We start from the raw sequence: 23,925 nt of genomic DNA, 5'->3' as shown, positions 1-23,925 counted from the left end.
TCCCTTCCAGCTCTGTTATTCTATCTATTCCAGTGTTTCTCAACCTTGGCAACTTGAAGATGTCTGACTTCAACTCCCAGAATTCCCCAGCCAGCATTCGCTGGCTGGGGAATTCTGGGAGTTGAAGTCCAGACATCTTCAAGTTACCAAGGTTGAGAAACACTGTTCTATTCTGTTATTCTGACAGTGACAGCAATTAACCAGTGGAACTTCTTGCCTCCAGAAGATGTGGATGCTCATCACTGGAGACCTTGGAAAACAGGCTGGACAATGGTTCCCAACGTGGGGCAATTTGATTTTTAATGGGGGGAAATTTGAACCTTGTTTAAACCACGTTAATGGTCTTTTAGGCTGCCTCCGCGTGAGTAGAGTTCGCTTTTTGAGTAAAGTAAGAATTATACGCCACACGGAGGGTATCAGGATTTTAAAGATGCTTAGGTGGGGCACGGCCCCCCCCCAAAAAAAGGTTAGAAACCCCTGGTCTAGGGTCTCCTATTCGAGCAGGGGGTTGGACTAGATGACCTCCAGGATCCCTTCCAAACTCTGCTTATTTTACATCCCCTCTGCTACTCCGAGGGCTTCCCCCGCGCGCGAGTGCCCTGGGGAGAGCCTGCGCTTGCAAACGGTGCGTAAAAAAAGGCTGCGCGCTTTTACGCGCGGCTTGGACAGCTCCGGGCGCCTTTAAGGGGCTGTTTGGCTGGGCGGGGAGGGGCGTTCGCGGCGCTCGAGCCTGGCGGCCGTTCGCTGGCGTTGCTCTCCGCCTCCGCCTCCGCCTCCTCCTCCGCAGCGCCAGCCCAGCCCAGCCGGCTCGCTCTGCTGCGGGGAGAGCCAGCCAGCCGTCGCCCTCGCCACTCTTCGCATGGATTTCAACATGAAGAAACTGGCCTCGGATGCGGGGGTCTTCTTCACCCGGGCGGTGCAGGTAGACTGGGGTCGCCTGGTGGTGGTGGTGGTGGGGGGGTCGCTTTCCAAACCGGGGATCCACTTCTTTCCCCGCCTGGTCCTCTGAATCGGGCCGTTGCGTGTAGCTGGAAAGGGAGGGCGGCCTCCGTGAGTAGCTCGGGCTTGGTTGATGATGGCACTTGTGACTCTAACGCGCGTCTGCAAGGAGCGTCAAGATGCAGGAGGAGGAGGAGGAATAGAATAGAGAAGGGAAGAAAACATAGAACAAAATAGAAGAGAAGAGAATATAGACTAGAATAAGAATAGGATAGGATAGAGAAGAGAACAGAGAATAGAATAGAATAGAATAGAATAGAATAGAATTCTTTATTGGCCAAGTGTGATTGGACACACAAGGGATTTCTCTTTGGTGCCGATGCTCTCAGTGGACATCAAAAGACAAGATACATTGGTCAACACTCAATGATAGTCACAGGGTACAAATAAGCAATCAGGAAACAATCAATATCAATTGATTGGAGGAAGAGGGCAAGCTGTTGTCCCCGGAGAAGGAAGGGAAGGGAAGGCGAGGCACCCAAAGAAATAGGTCATTTTATCATTGTTTTATGATGTTTATCATTCTCCTCTCAACCCGGGATATCTGACTTAACTGCAACACAGCCAGGCTAGGCCAGGGAGGATGGATGGATGGGTGGATGGGTGGGGTTGCAGCTGGTTGGCTGGAGAGGTTGCTGTGCTTCAAGGGTTGTGTGAACGAGGCCTTGTGTAGCTTTAAAGGGCCAGCTTCCCATTTCTACAGGTCAGCCGTCAAAGAGGCTCCCAAACAGGGAAGGATAAAACCAGGATTTTGGGGGGGGGGGAGGGAGGGGTGTCCCTCCTGGACACCTCAGCTTGTCTGAATGAATGCACAGAGAGATGCTTTGTGGTTTTGTTTTGGTTTGTTCGTTCCTGCCTGGGGTGCGCACTGACCCCACACAGCTGGCTGTTTTCACCCACTGAGGGTTCAGCCACTATCCGGCCCTGGCCCTCCTCCTCCTCCTCCTCCTCCTCCTCCTCCTCCTCCTCCTCCTCCTCCGTTGCCTTTTGCAACTCCTTGCAACTCCCCAAAGCAGTGTTTCTCAACCTTGGCAACTTTTAAGTCCTGTGGACTTCAATTCCCAGAATCCCCCAGCCAGCGAGAGCTGGCTGGGGGATTCTGGGAGTTGAAGTCCACAGGACTTAAAAGCCGCCAAGGTTGAGAAACACTTGCCCTAAAGGCTCCCAGGTGGTGACTTTGCATCCTTGCTTGGACTCCGCATCCGTTTCACCGTCTGAATTTGGGGTTTTCGGCTGGTGTGTTTGCAAAGGCCGCTTCCCCAAAGGCTGCAGCCCCAGGAGGAAACAAAACCTTGCTCTGAAAAGGCACCTCAAACAGAGGGGAACTTGTCCAGCTGACCTTGCAGTTCAAACTTGTGCGTGAGGTGGGGGGGGGGGGGGCAGCAAAAATGCCCTGGAATATCTCAACCTGGGGTTTTTTTGGGTAGGTCGTGGAAGAGAGGTCTGTTCCTCAAACGTCCCTCTAGGCTGCATCAGGTCTTTCAAAGGATCTGTTACTTCTGATCGTTGCTTGATTTTCCAAAAATTGGTCTCCATTGCAGAAGGAATAAAATATAGAGAAATAGAATGAAACACGGCTGGTGTTTGGAAGAGAAGAGGAAAAAAGATGATATATATATATATTGGGTAGGAATTCTTTGTCCCAGTTCAGCCTCTTTCCTGACTTGCTAATGAGGAAGGGGTGACTTGATGTCCGCTGAATAGCTTGGTATAAACTCCAGGTCCAAGGAAGGAGCCCAGCCAGCCCTCCTCCACCTGTTGACTCTCGGAAAACCAAAACCGGTTTCTCCTTCCCTTCTGGACTTGCTCAGGCTCCGCTTCTCCCTGTGGCATCTTGGGGGGGGAAGGGGGGGGGAATGTACGCCAAAGGTGCCTGCAGACAGATGGTTCTCAGCTTTAGCCGCCCAAATTATTTATTGCGGATCGCTTCACTTCTGCTTTTCAAGATGTCACAACTGCAGGCCGCTTGAGGGTTGGTAACTGTTGATGAAATTGCAGGATTTTTGCTTATTATGATGTATATTTCAGTTCAGTTCAGTTTATTATATTTATATGCCGCCCTTTTCCCCGAAGGGGACTCAGGGCAGCTCACAACTCGAACCGGGGAAGGGGGACACAATTTGTCGGGCTATGTATTTTTATTACACTGCAATATATATGCAATGTAATTCTATATTTTATTTAAAATGTATTCACACTGTTATCTATCTATATCTATATGTCTATGTCTATGTCTATGTCTATGTCTCTGTCTAGATAGATAGATAGATAGATAGATAGATAGATAGATAGATAGATAGATAGATAGATAGATAGATAGATAGATAGATAGATAGATAGATAGATAGGCAGGCAATGTTGTATGGCTATTTAATGCATATATTTATTGCAAAGTGTATTTGCAATTTTATATAGGTTACTATATGTGTGCATATAATACATATATACACACATAGACATACACACTTACATACACACACATATATATTAGAGGAGGGGGAAGAAAGAAAGAAAGAAAGAAAGAAAGAAAGAAATAGACAGACAGATGATGGAGAGATAGATAGATAGATAGACGGATGGACAGACAGACTGAGTGACTGAGTCTGGGACTCTCACTCTCAGCCTAGCCCACCTCACAGGATTGTTGTTGTGGGGCAAATCGAATGAAAGAGTATTAGGTATGTTTGCTTCCTTGAGTTATTTATAAAGAATAAAGAGGGATACAAATAAAATATGCAATGTGACTAATAATATACATACATACATACATACACGTATACATGCAATATGTTAGTAACATTAATTACCATTTATGCACCAATTGCAATGCGTATTTGCAATTTTATATAAATTCTTTAATATCCATGACTTGTAATATGTGTTATCTTGACGTGCACATGCCTATATACTTTTTAAAAAGGGGACTTCTCCCTTTTTTTACAGAGTCATTCGGTCCTTTTTCCTTTTGAGTTTTAAAAAAAGGGGGAGGTCTTTGGAAAGAGGGTGGGAGAAAGGCAGGGGAGGTTGGAGTAAGGCAGAAAATGCTACTCCCCCTCTTTGCTTTCCAGCCAGTGCAATTTGGTGCTGAGCCGTGGCTGCAATGAAATGAAACCTCGGCCCTTCGGGAGAGACGTTGTTCTGGGTTTTATAGCCGCTGCAGTGACTGTTCGAAGTTCCAACGGCACTGAGAAAAATGACCGTTTTTCATACTTGGGACCATTGCAGCCTCTCCAGGGCCAGGCGATCAAAATCCGGGTGCTTGGAAACTGGCAGGGATTTGTGCCTGTTGCAGCAGCTACCCGATCCCCCCGTTTGCGACCTTCCCATCCAGCTTCTTGACCAGCAAAGTCAATGGAGGAAGTTGGATTTGCTTAACAACAACACAATCCGCTTAACGGCTGCAGGGATTCAGTTCCTCTGAGAAAAAAGGCCGTACATTTTTTGGGAGGCCCCCTCCATCCCACCCCTCCATCCTTGCTTAGCCATGCAATTTCGGTGCCATGCCTTCTTAAAGGTAAAGGATTCCCGTGCACATCTGTGCCAGTCGTTCTCGACTCTAGGGGGCAGTGCTCATCTCCGTTTCAAAGCAAAAGAGCCAGCGCTGTCCGAAGACGTCTCCATGGTCATGTGGCCGGCATGACTCAACACCAAAGGCGCAGGGAACACTGTTCCCTTCCCACCAAAGGTGGTTCCTATTTTTCTACTTGCATTTTTCACATGCTTTCGAACTGCTAGGTTGGCAGAAGCTGGGACAAGTCAACGGGAGCTCACTCCGTTACGCAGCACGTGGGATTCTAACCGCCGACGTTTCTGATTGACGTCTTAGCCACTGAGCCACTGGGTCCTTCTTTGGATGGGAGAAATTCTTCTGCAGAATCCTTAACCTTGGGGGTTTGGGACGCAGGGCGATGGGAAAGACAATACCGCAGTTGCCTGTTTCCACTTGATTGAGCTCCTGACGGCTGAAGTTCAGCTTCGGAAACTGGACCGGCTGGTCATTCATCAGCCAGGTTTCTTTGCAAGCTGAAAGGCTGCCTGGGTGCTGAGTCATCAGCGGGGGGGGGCAGGGGGGTGTCTGGCTGATGCTGTCGTCCCCAGGAAAGCTTCCTGTTGTTTTTGCGTACCATTTCCAGGAAAACAACAACAATAGCCATCAATGCGTCCTCATCTTGACGGTGCTTAGAGCTGGCTTTCCCCTTTTTAAGGGCAACATTTTGGATGTGGGAAGCGGCCCACACCCAGAGTCCAGCTGGTTTTTAGAGGAGTGGGGGAAAAGATCTCAGGTGTGAAGCAGTTTTTTGGTTGTGTCATTTCCCCCCCCCCCCAAAAAAAAATGCCAATAGCTCAGGGTTGAAATGTTGAGGGTCCTTGGTGCTGTCCTGAGGGGGTTGTCTTGCAGACGTCTCATCACCCAGCTAGGCAATACCATCAGTTTCAGGGTCTTATTTTCTTTTGGCTCCCAAAATAAGCACTTGGCCTTATTTTTGGGGTGGTCTTATTATTGTTAATAATAAACTGTCGGAGACCCATTAACCTCGACCCGCGGATCAAAAAAAGTTGTTCTTTTTGTCTTCGTGTTTTTTTTTCCCTTTTCCCACTGGTGTGGGCATGTGTTGTTTAAGTAACAAAAATTATTATTTTCATTATTATTTTTTAATAACAATTATAGTCAAATGAAAATGGATATATGATGATGGTGACATGTATGAATATTTGAGTTAAAACGCTCGAGTTAACATGAATTATGTTTGTTGACTGTGGAAGAGATGCACAAAAGTCTATTTGTAACCAACTGATACACTTTCTATAGCATGTAAAGAAGGATGTTGTATTTGTTTTAAATTAAAAATTAAAAAAAATTAATTAAAAAAAAAGTTGCAAAATGGGGCAAAGCTGACTTAACAACTTTCTCGCTTAACCTAAATTTTGGGCTTCATTGTGGTTATAAATCAAGGACTGTATACCTGTGGATTAATCCCACCTTTGCTCATTCTACTTCTATTTTTTTGTATTTTGTTTTGTTCCTTTTCTTCTTCTTCTTAGCATTAATATTATCCAAAGTAGAGGGAATATAAGCAGCTGGCGCAGGAAACAAAAAAAAAAAAAATCCAGAAAGGGATGTTATTATCCTGAGTTTCCAAGGTTATCGGGTTCTTTTCTTTCATTAGCAGCTAATTGAAAAAATATATATTTTTTCATCGAGACCTTGGATTCGTGAGGAGCTCATTATCCTTCCCCTCCTGCTGTGGAGTGATCCGCTTTAGTTCTGCAGTTACAAGTCTCTCGGCTCCTTTGGAGAAATTTTCTTCCAAGCAACTGTTTTTGGTATAAAATATTAAACTGGCATCGATTGGAATTTGGGCCAGTTTTTTTTCCCCCCCTCTCTCTCTCTCTCTCTCTCAGCTGGGAAAAGGTTCGTAATGCCCAGATTTAAATCAAGGTTAGAGTTTGCAGTCCTTAAAATATCTGCAGATTCCCCCTCTCAATGCCTCTGAATCCCATAACACAGTCTTTCTCAACCTTGGCAACTTGAAGATGTCCGGACTTCAACTCCCAGAATTGATAGAGATAGATAGATCATAGATAGATAGATAGATAGATAGATAGATAGATAGATAGATAGATAGATGATAGATAGATAGATAGATAGATAGATAGATAGATAGATAGATAGATAGACAGACAGACAGACAAATAAATAAATAGAGAAAGATAGATGATAGATAAATAAATTGATAAATAGATCATAGATAGATAGATAGATAGATAGATAGATAGATAGATAGATAGATAGATAGAGTATGAGAGAGGTAGAGATGAGACAGAGACAGGCATCTAGGACAGGCAAACAGCCAGATAGGTAAACACATGCACTTCATATGCTAAAGAACTTTAATATCATTTTGCTAACAGCCAACAGCAGCAGAACATACTAAAGCGATACAGAGATAACAAAATAGAAATAATAGTCAGGTTTAATATTCATTAAAATGTGGGAAGGGGGAAAACCTCTGATAGTTACAAATCAAAACAATCCCTCGTTACTCTTGTGACTTTTCAAATGTAATATCCCTGTTGGGGAGATGCTGAGCGACTGATTTTAAGTCTTGTGCTGATCCGACTGTCACTGTACCATCTCTATCTCCCCACAGGAAATAAACATTAGAAATAGATTTGAAGACTTGCTCCCTAAGATTAGCAATCTGGTATGAATGAAGGAACTTGAGATATGAAATTTGGCCCTTGTCCAGAACAAAGAATTCCTGCTTCTTCTAAAACTCCCGCAAGGATTTGGGGGAGAGCGAGAGTGAGAAAGGAAGAAAGAGTTGAAGTCCGGACATCTTCAAGTTGCCAAGGTTGAGAAACACTGCCATAACAACTTCGCTCTCCAAACAAATGCTGTTTTTTTCTTTATTGATTTTCTTTATTTATCCGTTTATCTATTGGATTTCTACATTCTGCCCATCTCTATAAGTGACATCTCTCCCTGTTACAGAGACAAAGGACAGGTAACTTGCAATATTTTATTGTGTGCATGCTAAAAGCAGGATATTTCTTAAGTTTCTTAGGCCTCAACAGAAAATTCCCAATATTTCCCCCTGTGAACCAAATGGGGAGATTTCGTTTCAACAAAATGAATGTGTAAAACTAGGCACTGGGGCAAGATCCTTGGCTTATGACCACCACTAAGCTGAACATTTCCGTTGCTAATCAAGACAACTGAGATTCGCTCCATTTTACAATCTTTCTTACCACAGTTAAACGAATCACTGCGTTTGTTAAATGAGTCACACGGTCGTTAAGTGAGTTTTGCTTGTCAGAAGGTCGCAAAAGGGGATCACGTGGCCCCGGGTGACACTGCGACCGTCACAAATATGAGTCAGTGGCCAAGTGGGCGAATTTGGATGAGGTGACCGGGGGGGGGGGGGGGGGGGATGCTGCAACGGCCGTAACTGTGACAAACGCTCAAGAGTCCCTTTTTTTCCAGAGAGAGAAGGAAGGAGAAAGGATAGGAAGGGAAAGAGGAAGAGCAGGAGCAAAGGAGAGGTAAAGGAAGAAGGAAGGGGAAGGAGAGGAGGAAGGAAGAAAGTAGAGAAGGGAGAGAGGGTGAAAACAAAGATGTAAGGAGAGGAGGATGGAAAGGAGAGAAAGAGGAGGAGAGAGGGTAGGAAGGGAAAGATGAAGAGTAGGAGCAAAGGAGAGGTAAGGGAAGAAGGAAGGGGAAGGAAAGGAGGAAGGAAGAAAGTAGAGAAGGGAGAGAGGGTGAAAAGAAAGAGGTAAGGAGAGGAGGATGGAAAGGAGAGAAAGAGGAGAGAGGGTAGGAAGGGAAAGAGGAAGAGCAGGAGTAGGAGAAAGGTACGGGAAGAAGGAAGGGGAAGGAGAGGAGGAAGGAGGAAAGTAGAGAAGGGAGGGAAGGAGAAAGGGAAAGAAAAGGAGAGAAGAGGAAGGAGAGAGGGTAGGAAGGGAAAGAGGAAGAGCAGGAGTAAAGGAGAGGTAAGGGAAGAAGGAAGGGGAAGGAGAGGAGGAAGGAAGAAAGAGAAGGGAGAGAGGGTGAAAAGAAAGAGGTAAGGAGAGGAGGATGGAAAGGAGGAGGGTAGGAAGGGGAAGAGGAAGAGCAGGAGTAGGAGAAAGGTACAGGAAGAAGGAAGGGAAAGGAGAGGAGGAAGGAAGGAAGTAGAGAAGGGAGGGAGGGAGAAAAGAAAGGGAAAATAAGGTAGTGTTATAACAGGAGGAAGGGATGGTAAACAAAGCAACCCAAACTGTATATTATAACCTATTAAATGAAATAATAGATGTATAAGAATGATAAATGTTAAAACACCTGTAACCAAACGACATGCTCTATGTGATGATGGGTTTTTTTTGTCTGTGTGTGTGTGTGTTTTTATTTTATTATTGTGTGTATGTGTGGTTTACGTAATAAAAATAAATAAATAAATAAATAAAAAAGATTCCCTTTTTTTCCAGTGCTGTCGTAACTTGGAACATTCACTAAACAAATGCTTTCAGAGACGGCTTTACTTTCCAAAGTGCAATTTAAGGGACTAAAATCTTATTTCGTGCTGTTTTTTTTCCTTCTCTTCCTGCAGTTCACGGAGGAGAAACTTGGTCAGGCCGAGAAGACAGAATTAGACGCGCATTTTGAGAACCTCCTGGCCCGAGCAGAGACCACCAAAAATTGGACGGAGAAGATTTTGCGGCAGACGGAGGTCCTGCTTCAACCGAATCCCAGTGAGCGTTTCTTAGCACCCGCAGGTGCAAATAAATTAGGACCGGTCATAAGTTGTTATTCTCCCCCCTCCCCTCCTTTTCTAAGGAAGACCCTCTTGTTGTCCCCGTCCTGCGTGTAACACAGCCGTGTCCGTCCATTTGGTCGCAGGTGCCCGAGTGGAAGAGTTCCTCTATGAGAAGCTGGACCGGAAGGTCCCGTCTAGGGTCACCAATGTGGAGCTTCTGGCTCAGTACATGATGGAAGCAGCCAGCGATTTCGGGACCACCTCTCCGTACGGTGAGTCATGGCCGGCGGAGGCTTCGTTTGCTCCCCCAGAAGGGGAGTTTGGACAGGTGCAAAGCACGGAGTGATCCGTCCCAATTCTGCTCTTCGTGGTACATCTGTCGGAGGGGTTTGGCTTGGCATTGTCTGAGTGAGGGATTGGGCTGGATGTGTTCTGACCCAGGTTTCCCAAGAGCATGAAGCAGACTCCTTTTATTAATGAACTGTGAATTCTGTTCATTCGCCTCCAGCAAAATCTTTCAAGGGAGGATTTACAGTCACAGACCTTCTCTGGCTTGGAGAGCTGCCAGGCCGATATCTGCAGAACTTGGCAAGGAGTCTCGGAGAGTCAGGAACCAATGAAGTGAACTGATTGTCTCCTGCAAACTCCACTCCCCTTTCGCTCCTCTTTTATGTCCTCTGGGAGGGGCCATTCACCGCCCACCTGTGGCCTTCCTCCCACGTCTCCCCCTGTTCTTTAGCTCTTCCCTTCGTCTGGCCACTCTGCACATGCGCACACTGGGAACAGGCTCCAGCTGTTCTTCTGCCCCACTGATGTCTGACTCCGAAGGCAGCCGATAGCTGGCATATATCCCTGGCCCCCTCTCTGCCTCCGACACATAGCCCTCATCTTCCGAGCCTTCCCCAGACTCCAGGACAGGCCCATCTTCCTCCCCAACCTCCTCGCTCTCCGAATCGGCTGCCAGCTCCACTGGAGGCCCAGAACAGGATCCCTCAAGGGGATTGTTATGTCTCGGATTGCAGGCAGCTTTTGACTCCCTGCCAAGAGAGGTGGAATTTGATGTAGTGTTAGAAAGGATTGTCCTATCAGCCAGGGGAATTTGACCAGCAAGGAAACTGCTTTTCTTTCTGGACACGTCCACCCTGAGGCTGCTTTTCTGTGGGGTTCCTGCCTCGAGCAAAGGATTCGAATCCGTGGCCTCAGGGGTCACTTTTGAGTTCAGTCATCCCGCTAGTTGGAAGACTTGCATATCACAGGAGGGTTCAAAGAGACTTCCCGGATTGAAATTCAGCCCAGCTTGGATGGGAGACCACCAGGAAATGCCAACTGTGCGTTCTCTCGGTAGGCAAAACTCTCATCAAAGTTGGCGAAACCGAACGGCGTCTGGGAGGAGCCGAGCGGGATTTCATTCATGGCGCTTCCATCAATTTCCTGACTCCTCTGCGCAACTTCCTGGAAGGAGACTGGAGAACTATTTCGGTGCGTAAAAATGGGGGGGGGGCACGGCGGGTGAGGGAAGAGGGGCCCTTTTGGATTGAAGGGACTCCTTCAATGTGTGGCTTTGCTAGAATTAACTTCCAATACCAGTTTTCATAGGTGTTATTGTTGTGGGGCTGGGTGCCAAATTTTTAAAGCTGATACTGTCATTTGCATTTAATTTGTAAATGTATTTATTCATTTATTTATTAAATTTATTTATTTATTTATTGCATTTATTTATTGCATTTATTTATTGCATTTATTTATTGCATTTATTTATTCATTCATTTCTTTATTCATTTATTAAATTTATATATTCATTTCTTTATTCATTTATTAAATTTATATATTCATTCATTTATTAGATTTATTTATTACCGACCTCTCTAAGCTAATCTGAGTCGAGGACTATACCCTATTCCCAAAAAATGCAAAAGCGCCAGTTTGGGGGAATCAGAATACAGAACAGCAGAGGTGGAAGGGGCCCTTGAGGTCATCTATTCCAACCCGGGACTTTGTTTTCCAGAAAGAGAGACGAATCCTGCAAAACCGTCGGCTGGACCTGGACGCTTGCAAAGCTCGGCTGAAGAAAGCGAAGGCCGCGGAAGCGAAAGCCGCGGTAATTTTTTCTCCTCTCTGGCCCCCTCCCCACCGTCCTGCTTGCCCCCAGACCCCACCCACCCCGTGCGTGTATATCCATCAGCACCGTGGCACGCCAGATTCCCGTCTCTTTTCTTCTTTCCCGCCCGCCAGAGGGGTTGCGTTGTGCGTCTCTGATGAGGAAGGGAAAGGCTTGATATGTTTGTGACCTCTTCTGCCCTCGCACCCCCCCCCCACGCACCCCCTCCCCCAAACGGAGCAGGGGGTCTGCCTGCTGCAACAGGGAGAGAGAAATGGCCCCAAATCTCTGCATTTTCCCTTTGCAAGAACGGCCCATGGATTCCACTGAAGCATTAAACATTCATTTCATAACCCCCCACAAACCCCTCATGAGTTGCAACCAGGAATGCGTAAGGGCTACGGTGGTCGTAAGTCGAGAATCAGAACAGGAATTGCAAATCCTGGCCAAGAAACAGCCAGTTTTACTGGCCCAACTTTTTGGGGAGAGTTTCCACCCAATTCCTCGGTTCAGCTTTCTTTCCCAGAAACTTAACATCCTAGTCCTCATGGAACGCTTAAACCTCCTCGGGACCTTAACCAGCATCCGATTAGGAAGGATCCTGGCCTATCCAGCCGGAAGCGTCTTAACTAACCTCGTTCGATGCCGGAGTTTTTTGGTCCCTTCCTGCCTTGTTTCGTTTCCTACACGCCTTTTCTGCTATTTATTCTGAATGTTTTGTGCTTCCTGTCCTCTTTGCTCCACTAATCTCTGCTTTCGTTTTTGTCCTCTCTTCTTTTTTTATTATTATTTTTGTCTGTAATTTGGCTCAGTGTGAGGGAACTGTGAGTATTACTTGTGATAGTAGTGCTGTGATATTATTATTATTATATTATTAATATTATCGTCCTCGTCATCATTATCATCTATTCTTTTTGAGAAGACTTCTTGGGTGCATGGAGAGAATGGGGGGGTGGGGATTTGGGGAAGTGGGGGGTCTTCCGCGCAATGGGGGCAACGAGCCCCTTCCTCAAATATGGAGCAGGGTTTCAGAGGCAGAATTGCGGGGAAACAGAGCTGTGTGTGGACCGTGCCAGACAAAGTGCTAAAAGTTTTTTTTTTCACCCAAGTTAAGTTTCTAGTCCTTAAGAGATGCAAAGACATGGTCGAAAAGGAGGAAGACGGCTTGCTGGATCTGTTTTCTGGGCAGGTCTCTTCCCTTTGAGCGCTGCCCTCCATAAAAAGAGGCTGTTGGGATTATTATTATTATTATTATTTTTAAGGAAACCAGGTTACACACAGCCCCGTTTGGGAGGGGAGGGGGTGTGAGAATGGCGTGCATGGGGGACGCACACAGAGAGGGAGAAGGGAGGGGGGCTTGAGCAAAAAATGGTGGCTTAGCCCTTCCAGAGGGGTGCCATGGACATCTAGCTGGATTTAATGTATTCGTTTGGTTTTATATCCTGCCTTTATTACTTTATAGGGTCATTCAAAGCACTGAACACACACAATAATACTCCTTCCTTTTTCTATTTTCTCCACAACAGCCCTGTGAGGTGGGTTGGGCTGAGAGAGAGAGAGAGGGAGGGAGTGGCCCAGAGTCACCCAGCCGGCTTTCGTGCCTATGGCAGGACTAGAACTCCACGTCTCCCAGTTTTCTTGCCTGGGGCTGTGATACCTTCACCTCTCTCTCCTTAGTCCTTAATTCCACCCGGACCCCCCAGCTCTGTGTCTTAGTCTCTGCCTGAAAACCAGAGCTGGGATTTTTGGGGAAACCCCTGTGGGATTAATTCCCCAAATCTCGTAACCTGGAATTTTAGGCCAGGAGGGGACCCTACACTTAACAGTAGCCAGCAGGCAGGTTTTTAGAGCAGTGTTTCTCAACCTTCTCAACTTGAAGATGTCCGGACTTCAACTCCCAGAATTCCCCAGCCAGCGAATGCTGGCTGGGGAATTCTGGGAGTTGAAGTCCGGACATCTTCAAGTTGACAAGGTTGAGAAACACTGTTTTAGAGGATCCACTGGCAGGTTAAGGAACCAGCAGCATAGACGGTCCTCAGTTTAAAATCATCCATTTAGCGGCCGTCCTGAGTGAATTCCACTGTCCAGAGTCGCTGTATCCATGAGACGGGCTTCCATGGAAATCCGATCAATCAATCAATCAAAATCAGGATATAAAAGCCAGGACCGTTACAGAAATCTTATTAGAAAATTTTAGACTCCATTAGCTAATTTAATTCCATCTAAGCAAGAAGCGAGCGTCCTTTTTACAACACCCATTTTGGTTGGTTTTTAAGCTCGCAAGTTGTTTTTTATTTTATTTTAATGGATTTATTTCCCTCCTGCCCCATCGGGCTCCAGCCCTCACCCGCCGAACATTTTCTCCGCGTCCCTCCTCCTCCTCCTCCTCCATAAGGCTGGCCTGGGTGGATTTCGAATGCATGAAACCTTGCATGGCTGGTGTGGAATTTGGCGTTATTATAATTTTTTTTAACCCCAAGTTTCTAGTCCTCATGTTTTTCGGAATGCTGTATGTCTGCGTGAGCAAGCAAGCCTGAGAAGCGAGAAGAGGGGGAAGGCGGGGGCTCCTGGGCGGTGTAAATGTATGCGGCGCGGCTGCTCCCTGCCTTTCCCAGCCTGCGGGAGGCGTAGTTTCATTTCCCTCCAAAGAGAGTTGCTGAGAGTCGGGCCGCAATCCGAGTTTAATCAAGTATTATTGTTCCGTTGCTCGGAACAAAAAGGGCATCTCAATCTCAGCCCCTTTAAGATCGGGGAGAAGGGGGTGAGGGGACTTCAACTCCCAGAATTCCCCAGCCAGCATGTTTGTTGGGGAATTCTGGGAGTTGAGGTCCATCCGCCTTAAAGCAGGCTGGCTGGAGAATTCTGGGAGTCGAAGTCCATGTAAGATGCCAAGCGGAATAGGCGGAAGAGAATTGGGGGGGGGGACACTCTTGGGTTTGGGGAGACCCTCCTAACCGTCCCCTTTGGGGCCTGGGGGACCCAGAGGATGGTTCTTCCTCGCCAGTTCCCACGCCCGCCCGCCCCCCGCTTTTCCCGACCGATGATCTGTGCGTGAACTTGTATTCCCCCTCCGTAGGCGGTGCCTGACTTTCAAGAGACTAGACCGCGTAATTACATTCTCTCCGCCAGTGCAGCCGCGGTAAGACCAGTCCCGGTTCTCGCCCCGCCCCCATCTATCCTCGGTCATCCCTTCTCTCCCCAGACCCCCCCCCCTTCCTCGCGCAGACCAGACCCAGCACTGGCTGCGCCCAGCATTTTAACGTGAGACGGGCGATCCCCGAAAGAAACGATAGCAGTCTTCCAATATTTGGGCGGGGAGGGGGGGCTGCCCCAAAGAAAAGGGGGTCAACCTATCCTCCAAAGCAGCCGAAGGAGCAACGTACGGAAAACGAATCAAGTCATGCCCCTTCTGAGGGTCTCCCCCAGCCAAGGGGCACTGCAAACAAGACAGGATCCTTCCAACGTCCTCTTCCCCAGCCAAACCCTGGCAGAGGTGCCAAGCTGGCAGACGGGCGCGGAGGAGGAGGAGGAGGAAGAGGCCGAGTGCAGATTCACGCGCTGTTTGCTCATTTTTTCACTTGATTTATTTATGCCTTTTCAGCACCGTAATCGGCCAGTTCCAACTCCCAGAATTCCCCGCTCTGCCTTTAAGGCACCGTAGAGGATTCTGGGAGTTGAAGGGAGATTCTCCAGGCGGGCGAATACGCCTTCCGGAGTTCTCCATCCTGCGTTTCGGCGTTGCAGAACATTCCGGGGGGTTTCAAGGGAGACTCTAGGTGGGCTGTTAGGGACTCGGTGCCTCAGTGGCTAAGAACGCTGAGCTTGTCGATCAGAAAGGCCGGCTGTTCGACAGTTTGAATCCCTAAGCGCCGCGTAACGGAGGGAGCTCCTGTGACTTGTCAATCTAGCAGTTCGAAAGCACGTTAAAAAATGCAAGTAGGTAAATAGGAACCACCTTTGATGGGAAGGGAAGAGCGTTCATTGCACCTTTCACCCGAACCCCCATAGTGCGGATCCTCCCCAAAGCAATTCAGGGGTGCTGGCATTGCCCGCCCATTCAGACATTCACCTGGTCCATCTGGGTTTGCGGCTGCGCTTCTGCCTCACGTTAAAATGTCGGAACCTCGAAACCCACCTCCCCCGTCTCCGTTTCCCGCCTTGCTGACGCTGCCAATGGGAAGGAATCCAGATTCAGTCCAGATTCAGGGCGATTGGGGGACGATGCACTGGGTCCCTGGCATCCTGGCTGTGGAGAGGAATCGCTTTTCCTGCAGCGTTGCATGCTGGCTGCTCCCCTAAATCAGGCGTCATCACCACCCCGCGGGGGCCTTTCTTTTCCAATGTGCTGTTCCTGTGCCCAATTGCCAACTTTGGGGAAGGAGCAACGGATTATAGCAGTTAGACTTATATACCGCTTCATAGGGCTTTCAGCCCTCTCTAAGCGGTTTACAGAGTCAGCATATCGCCCCCACAGTCTGGGTCCTCATTTTACCCACCTCGGAAGGATGGAAGGCTGAGTCAACCCTGAGCCGGTGAGATTTGAACCGCTGAACTGCAGATAGCAGTCAGCTGAAGTGGCCTGCAGTACAGCACTCTAACCACTGCGCCACCTCGGCTCGATTGCTCGTTTGGCCCCCAAAAAGGGAGTAGAGAAAATGTTGGAGGTGGGCGAAGGTCTGGAGAGAGGAGGAGGATTCTGACCCAGAGAAGAGATCGGGGGGGGGGGGGTGTCTGTAGAATTCCTCTTGTTTGGCCACCCAGATGAAACAATTTTAGCTATGAGCCAGCAGTGGGATGCAGCTGCCAGAAAAGCTAATGCAATCCTGCCTGAATGGAAGGAAGGAGTCAAGATGTATTACTTTATACTGTCCTCACCACACTTCAAAGAGAGCGTCCAGTCCTGGACACCACAATAGAAAGAGACGGTGAGACCTTAGAAAGAGTGCAGAGAAGAGCAGCAAAGGTGATTGGGGGGGTCTCTGGAGGTTAAATCGTAGCATGAACAATTGAGGAAGCTAGGACGCAGTGGCTCAGTGCCTAAGACATTGAACTTGTCGATCAGAGAGGTCGGCAGTTCGAATCCCTAGTGCTGCGTAACAGAGTGAGCTCCCGTGACTTGTCCCAGCTTCTGCCAACTGAGCAGTTCAAAAGCACGTAAAATTGCAAATAGAAAAATAGGAACCACCTTTGGTGGGAAGGGAAGAGCATTCCGTGAGCCTTTGGCGTTGAGTCCTGCCGGCCACATGACCACGGAGACGTCTTCAGGCAGCGCTGGCTCTTCGGCTTTGAAACGGAGACGAGCCCCCTAGAGTCGGGAACGACTAGCACAGATGTGCGAGGGGAACCTTCACCTTTACCTATGGTATGTCTATTCTAGCAAAGAGAAGGACTAGGGGCAACATGATAGCCGTTGAAGTCCACAAGTGTTAAAGTTGTGATGTTTGGAGGTTTATACCCTCCATCCAAAATCTGCCCTCGGGACGTGGCCCACTTAGGGGGAAGGTTTTTGCTGTGGCAAAGAAAGGCACCCTCTTCCCCCCCTTTGGAAATGCTGCTTTGCTTATGCCTGGTCACGCATCGCATGGCGTGTCGCATTTTGGGGGGGGGGGCTTTGTGTGCCAGATCCCACCAAAGCAAGCAGACGGGGGCCTCTAGATGGTCCATTGTGAAGAATGAAGACAGGCCCCCTCTGGAGATCTCCAAACTCGGTCAGTTTAAGACCTGTGGATTTCCAACACCCAAAATTGCTGCATGGCTGGGCTGGGGGATTCTGGGAGTTAAAGTCCACAAGTCTTAAAAGCGGCCACGTTTGGAGACCCCCTGGCCTGCCTTAACACCTGACTGGACGGTTGGGAAGGGGTTGATGGGAGGGAATGGAATCCCCTCCCCATTTGGAGAGCTATCGCCGTCTGCCGCTTCTGGCTGGGGGAGGGGCCCAGCTGCATTCCCACGGTCACCCCTGTTTTGGCCACACCCCCCCCCCCCCGCGAGGAGGGTCTTCTTTGTGTTAGAATGTGAGCAGTTTGGTGTCTTCTGATGTTGACTCGCTGTTTCGTTTTGTCCTGTGGTTCCCCCACAGCTTTGGAATGACGAGGTGGAAAAAGTAAGTACTACCAATATTCTGGTATTTTTTTGAATTTTAAATCTGAAAACGTCCATCTTTTCTTTTCCTGGAACCCCGGGGGGTGTTGCGTTCATGCCAGACGGTGAATCTGGTAGCTGAATGAACCTCACTTCCAGGTTTACCCACAGGCAGTCCTCGACTTGCAACCATGAGCTGCTCGGGAGTCACGCTTTGGACGGCTGCTGAACGAATGGTTGTGAGACGAGGAATTCCAACGTCCGTAGCCAAAAATGAAAATCCATGGCAGTAAATGGTGTTCAGTTAGTGAAATGCAGAAAAACAGTCCGGAAGGCTTCCTTGCGGCAGTGGGAGGATGGACGGATATATTTACAATATTTGGAATATTTACCACGGCGATTGTGCCGCCGTCATTCTGAGTGGGCTCCACCGTTGTGTTTTCCAGGCGGAGCACGAGCTTCGGCAGGCCCAGACCGAATTTGACCGACAGGCAGAAGTAACTCGTCTTCTCTTGGAAGGAATCAGTAGCACGCATGTGAGTTTCTAATTCACCCGTCAAATTTATTTGCCCGCCGTAAGGCTGCCCTAAGGGACGCGGTGGCCCTGTGGCCAAGACGCTGAGCTTGTCGATCAGGAAGGTCGGCAGTTCAGCGGTTCGAATCCCCAGCGCCGCATAACGGAGGGAGCTCCCGTGACTTGTCCCAGCTTCTGCCAACCTAGCCGTTCGAAAGCACGTTAAAAATGCAAGTAGAAAAATAGGAGCCACCTTTAGTGGGAAGAGAACAGCGTTACCAGCTTCGGTCCTCCCCCTTCACACTTGGCCAGATAAAGTTACAGGAAGTCCTCAACTTATGACCACCATTGAGCCGCAAATTTTTTGTTGCTAAATTGTCGGCTGAAATTTTGCTCCCCTTTGCGACCTTTCTTGGCACGGTTGTTAAATGAATCGCTAAGTTGGTAACAAGACAAGATGGACCGCTCCCCCTTTCTCTGTCCTTCGGCAGCCCCTCCGCCTGCTCCCCTGTTCCCATCTGAAGCCTCCCTTTGGGGTCGATTGAGAAGGGGTGGGAAAAACCCCTTCCGTTTCCATCAGGGCTCTCTTGCAAAAAAAAAAACTTGAGGACTGGTTGCTTGGAACCGGCTGTTCATCTCCAGTTTTCAGCAAGAGAGTCTCCTTCTCTCCTGCAGGTCAACCACCTCCGATGTCTTCACGAGTTTGCAGAAGCTCAGACCACCTACTTCGCCCAATGCTACCAATACATGTTGGATCTCCAGAAGCAGCTGAACAGGTAGCTGCTATGTTTCCCCAAAAATAAGACAGGGCCTTATTTTTTCACACACACCCCAAACAAGCGCTTGGCCTTATTTTCGGGGAGGTCTTATTGCAGTGTTTCTCAGCCTTGGCAACTTGAAGATGTCTGGACTTCAGGTCCCAGAATTCCCCAGCCAGCGAATGCTGGCTGGGGAATTCTGGGACTTGAAGTCCAGACATCTTCAAGTTGCCAAGGTTGAGAAACACCGTCTTATTGTTTTGGAGGTGCAGGAGACCCGTCCACTTCGGCCCATGGATCAGCTGATCCAGAGAGGGCCAAACTTTTCTGTTTCTCTGTTTCCAGCACACTCTTGCCAGCTTTAGCCTCGCTGGGCCTGCTGCTCTTTTTGCGGCCGCCACTAAGAGAAAGGGCGCAGTAGCGAGGATTTGTGGGAGCGCGTGGGACATGTTCCCCGCCCCCCCCAAGGGACCGACTGCATATTTGTTTAAATATTTTAGGGGAGGGCTTATTTTAGCGCAAAGCCCAATTGCCCTTATTATACGGGGAAGTCTTACTTTTGGGGGAAGAGGGTGGGGTTATTTATGCTGTATTAAGGGGAGGATATTTATGGGAGGGGGGTGTCCCATGAAGGGCCAGATGCAACCCACTTTAATGATCTCAGCACTTAAAACATTGGACGCAACGTAAAAGTTTTGGAGGGTAGTCAGAGCGGTTGATGGACAGTTTAAGACAGTGAGAACAATGAATGGGTGGAAGTTGGGGTGCTACACCCCTGGGAGGTTTAAGAAGAGATTGGACAGCTGTCTGGAACGGTCTAGGGTCTGTAGTTTGAGTAGGGGGTTGGACTGCAAGACCTCTGGAGGCCCATTCCGATCCTATTATTGCGTTCTCTGTTCTGTTCCTATTTAAGCTCTGGAATTTCAGGGGATTATTTTTTTTCATTTGTCGTCTCTTGTTCTGTTCCCTCTCTGGCTTTCAGCTCCAGAGGAGAAATGTAAGTAACAAAAATAAAATTAAAAACCAGATTTCCCCCCCTCCACTCCCCCAGTGGTTTAATTTGTAATGGAAACCATTTCAGGGTTATAATCCTCCGAGTCAGTTTGTATCGTATCCAAAGCTGGTTTTTTTTTTTTCTTTAACGTGAAGAGCCCAATTTCGTTAGGATTTTTCTAAATTATTACAATTTCTCAGATTGGGCAGGAATCGTGATCGTTTCCTGTCTTTCGCTTTATGATTTGAGCTGCGTGGGTTGTATTTCGTTCTTGCGTAATAACTATATAACTAAATTGCATAAATAAATAGATACGAACTGTCTTATTTTAGTACGGGCATAAAAGCATGGATAGAAGAGTTTTGAATTTTTAAAACTCATTTTACAGGGTGTGTAGATCTTTTTCCGCTACTTTTTACTGGGTGAGAAAACCTGGTTAATGGAAGGTTGAACCGCGGCGGAAGGGGCAACTTCCACTCATCTTTTCTCCTCTTAAATCCAGGTTGCCGGGGACCTTTGTGGGCAACGCAGAGTCCACATCGCCCCCGCCCAGCGCGCCTTCCCCAACGGCCATGGTTGGTGCCACGGGGCCCGCCGTGCCTACCCTCCCGGTGGTGCCCACGATTGCCGGAGCGCCCAATTCGGCTCCGGTGGTTGAAGCACTGAACTCCAGCGAGGTGAACCCTCCCAGCAGCGGCACTCGGAAAGCCCGGGTGTTGTATGACTACGATGGAGCCGACAGCAGCGAGCTCTCCCTACTCTCGGATGAGGTTGGCACCCCACTATCTCGGGCAAGGCGCTGGGTGAAACGCGTGGCGCCTGGGCAGCCCCGCCAAAATCCACGGCACCGGCTCGGTTGTGGCTAGCTTAACACTCTGGTCCTGCGGCCCTCAATTCCCCATGCTTCCCATTGAGACTTACAGACCAAGATTCATGGTTTGGTGCCATGCTGGTCATAAAGATTTGGTTTGATGGTTTGGTACAGAAGCTGTTAGCGCCGAGGTTTTTTTGGGTGGCAAAATTGCAGGGGTTCAGGAAGAAATCTCCCATACAGGTAGGTAGTCCTTGATTTATGACCACGATTGGGATCAAAACACCTGTCGCTAAGCGATGCGGTGGCTAGAGTCGCACCCAGTTTGGCAACCTGCTTCGCTGTGGCTCTTAAGCAAATCATTGCAGTTGTTAAATGAATCCCAGGTCAGTCAGTGGATCTGGCTTCCCCCATGGACTGCTTGTTGGAAGCCGGCTGGGAAGGTTGACAAGCGAGTCCCAACAACTGTCGTAAATCAAGCGCCAGTTGCCAAGCATCCAAAATTGTAATCAATTGAATTGTGGGGAAGCTGCGATGCTCCTGCGAGGTTGTGTGTGATGGTTGCAAGTCACTTTTCGCAGGGCTGTTATAACTTTATAAAGAGCCGAGGTGGCGCAGTGGTTAGGGTGCAGCACTGCAGGCCACTTCAGCTGACTGCTAACTGCAGTTCGGCGGTTCAAATCTCACCGGCTCAAGGTTGACTCAGCCTTCCATCCTTCCGAGGTGGGTGAAATGAGGGCTCAGACTGTGGGGGCGATATGCTGACTCTGTAAACCGCTTAGAGAGGGCTGAAAGCCCTATGAAGCGGTATATAAGTCTAACTGCTATTGGTATTTGAAAAGTCACATCAAGGACTACGGAGCCTATATGGTGAGGTAGGAAAAGGGGCCTCCCCCTTTCATTCAACCCTTTCAGATGCTTCCCTCAGTCTTTTAGAATATTTAGAATATAATATTATAAATAATTGTCCTTGTCATTTGTTCATGATAGTTCGTATCTTGTCTCTTTTATCTCTTGTGCTTTCTAATCGAAATGTGGTGTGAACAGGCTATAATAATTTCCATTCTGAATCCGGCCCAAAATCCAAGCTGGGTTTTCTTTTCTCCAAAGAAAGCCCCGGTTAGGCTGACCCCCCCCCCCCCCTTTCCGCCTCTTCTCTTTCAGATGATCACTGTGTACAGTCTCCCAGGGATGGACCCCGACTGGCTGATTGGAGAGCGGGGGAACAAGAAAGGCAAAGTCCCAGTCACCTACTTAGAACTGCTGAGTTAAGCGCGCCTGGCAAGGACTCTTCAAGCAAATCCCCTCTTTCTTTTTCTTCTTCTTCTTTTTGGAAAGGCTGATTCATCCCTCGCTCCCACTATTTATTATTATTATTATTGTTATTACTTGGGGGTTTTGGGGGTGTGTGTGGATTAAGGCCCCAAAGGGATGGTGGTGAATCGTTTCCATTCTCCAGGGTTTCGGGCTGACTCCCCTCCAATTATCCCACTTGGCTTTGAGAGTCGTTGAGAGCTGCTGGGAAGACACCCCCAGCCCGTTGGGGATAATGGTGGGTCATGAGGACTAGCCACTTTAAGAGACCCTTCCTTCCCATCTTAATTTTTCCTTCCTTCTCCTCCCATCTTCCCTCTCTCCTTCCTTCCCTTTCTCCTCCTTCCTTCTCCGTCTTATTTTTTCCCTTCCTTCCTTCCTTCCTTCCTTCCTCCCACCTTTCCCTCCCTCTTTCCATCCTTCCTTCCCATCTTATTTTTCCTTCCTTCTCCTCCCATCTTTCCTCCCCCCTTCCCCATCCTTTCTCCTCCTTCCTTCTTCATCTTAATTTTTCCCTTCCTTCCTTCCTCCCACTTTCCATCCTTCCTTCCCATCTTATTTTTCCTTCCTTCTCCTCCCATCTTTCCTCCCTCCCTCCCCATCCTTTCTCCTCCTTCTCCATCTTAATTTTTCCCTTCCTTCCTTCCTCCCACTTTCCATCCTTCCTTCCCATCTTATTTTTCCTTCCTTCTCCTCCCATCTTTCCTCCCTCCCTCCCCATCCTTTCTCCTCCTTCTCCATCTTAATTTTTCCCTTCCTTCCTTCCTCCCATCTTTCCTCCCTCCCCATCCTTTCTCCTCCTTCCACCATCTTCCTCCCTTTCCTTCCTTTCTCCCCGCTCTCCTTCCTTCCCCTTTTTCTCACCCTATTTCCCCCCTCCTGTCTTTTTCGGAGCCTTTAATTGATTTTAGACATTCCAGGTGGGTGGTGGGTGGTGAGTGGGGGTGATGTAGGAGAGAAGGGCTTTTTCTGACTGCAGTGAGCCTTCCCTTTGCCCCCCCACCCACTTTGCCCATCCATCCAAGCCCATTCCCCAACGCAGAGCCAGTCAGTTTTGTCTCACAGGCAAAGATGACCCATCCCGGTTGGGTCAATATTTTTGAACCAATCTTTTTGATAGGAAGATCCTAAGGATTTCGCGAAGAAAAAGAGATGGAATTTGCAACTCGGCTTTGGTTATCTGGCCTTGCACCATTTTCCCCACGATTTTGTGTTTCCCCTTGCAAACACACACACACAGACACACCAAACACCCCTGCCTGCAGATTGAGGGGCTCACCTTTGTCAAATCTCTCCACGTCCCATAGCTCGATCCGTGGGGGCCCTTCTCCCGAACTCAAAAGCCATTATGTAGAGCCGGTGTAACCAAGCAGAGAGCATGGAGCAGATTCAGCCACCGCCCGAGGCCGCCTGGCTCAACGCTTGACCCGCGCTTTCTTCTTCTTGGCGCTTTTTAGGCCGATGTGGACGTTGCTCAGCCCTTCCGCAAACGCAATTTAGTTTGAATGACTTGCAGTTTCCTTTGCTTCCTTCTCCCTTCTTGAGTTTCTCCTTTTAAGAAAGCCACATGGGAGTTTAGCCGATTCTGCTCTTCCTGAGGCTGGGAACAGAAATGAAGCATTTCTTGAGCTTTTTACCAAGTTTATCAAGTGCTCCTTTTCTGGAGGGACCCGCTGAATGTCCCCAGGGGGTGTGGGGCATTGCCAAATCTTTTGGGTTTTGGCAGGCGGAAGACTCTCGCTGGTGTGATCTTCGGGCAACACCCCCCCCCCCCAAATACTTAAAAAAAAAATACTTGGGAATGATCAGGTTCCGCCAGCAGGAGCTCTGAAGCTGCTTTGGGGGAGCTGAAATCATGGATCACGAAGATTGGATCTGAAGCCGTTATAGCAGCAGGGGGAAGGGGGGTCCCCTCACACGTCCCCGTATAAAACATTTGAATTATCCTTTTGTAAGTTATAGGTGTTCTTCCTGTGTGCTCGGTTTAAAGCTTCTGCACGGTTTCCCCCAATTTCAGTGGGGGTTTTATTTTTTGCATTCTCCGGTGCTTGGCATGTATCCCCAGTCCGAGTCAGAAACCCCGCTGGGACCACGGATCTGGGAAACCTCACCAGGGGGG

The 23,925-nt window shown here is 48.4% G+C and overlaps 1 protein-coding gene across 10 annotated transcripts; it reads left to right on the top strand.

The window, feature by feature from the left end:
• The first annotated feature begins 777 nt into the window (after positions 1 to 777).
• Positions 778 to 22,152, top strand: SH3GLB2 (SH3 domain containing GRB2 like, endophilin B2). Of its 10 annotated transcripts, none has more exons than XM_032233204.1 (12): positions 778 to 922; positions 9,090 to 9,231; positions 9,380 to 9,508; positions 10,582 to 10,715; positions 11,242 to 11,334; positions 14,411 to 14,473; positions 17,414 to 17,437; positions 17,862 to 17,951; positions 18,605 to 18,705; positions 19,670 to 19,684; positions 20,184 to 20,451; positions 21,657 to 22,152. In XM_032233204.1, the coding sequence occupies exons 1-12, from the start codon at positions 860 to 862 to the stop codon at positions 21,762 to 21,764; spliced, it is 1,230 nt and encodes a 409-aa protein (XP_032089095.1). In that variant the 5' UTR covers positions 778 to 859; the 3' UTR covers positions 21,765 to 22,152. The 10 variants fall into 10 exon arrangements, with proteins under 10 accessions (XP_032089095.1, XP_032089092.1, XP_032089098.1 ...); XM_032233201.1 differs by having other exon boundaries at positions 9,090 to 9,255; XM_032233202.1 differs by lacking the exon at positions 778 to 922 and adding an exon at positions 2,467 to 2,625 and having other exon boundaries at positions 9,090 to 9,255.
• Positions 22,153 to 23,925: the final 1,773 nt, after the last annotated feature.

The sequence above is a fragment of the Thamnophis elegans genome, chromosome 16 (genome assembly GCF_009769535.1).
Source record: "Thamnophis elegans isolate rThaEle1 chromosome 16, rThaEle1.pri, whole genome shotgun sequence".
In the NCBI taxonomy this organism is placed as follows: domain Eukaryota; kingdom Metazoa; phylum Chordata; class Lepidosauria; order Squamata; family Colubridae; genus Thamnophis; species Thamnophis elegans.
The sequence above is the reverse complement of the archived record's forward strand: the minus strand, read 5'-3'. Positions and strand labels throughout refer to the sequence as shown.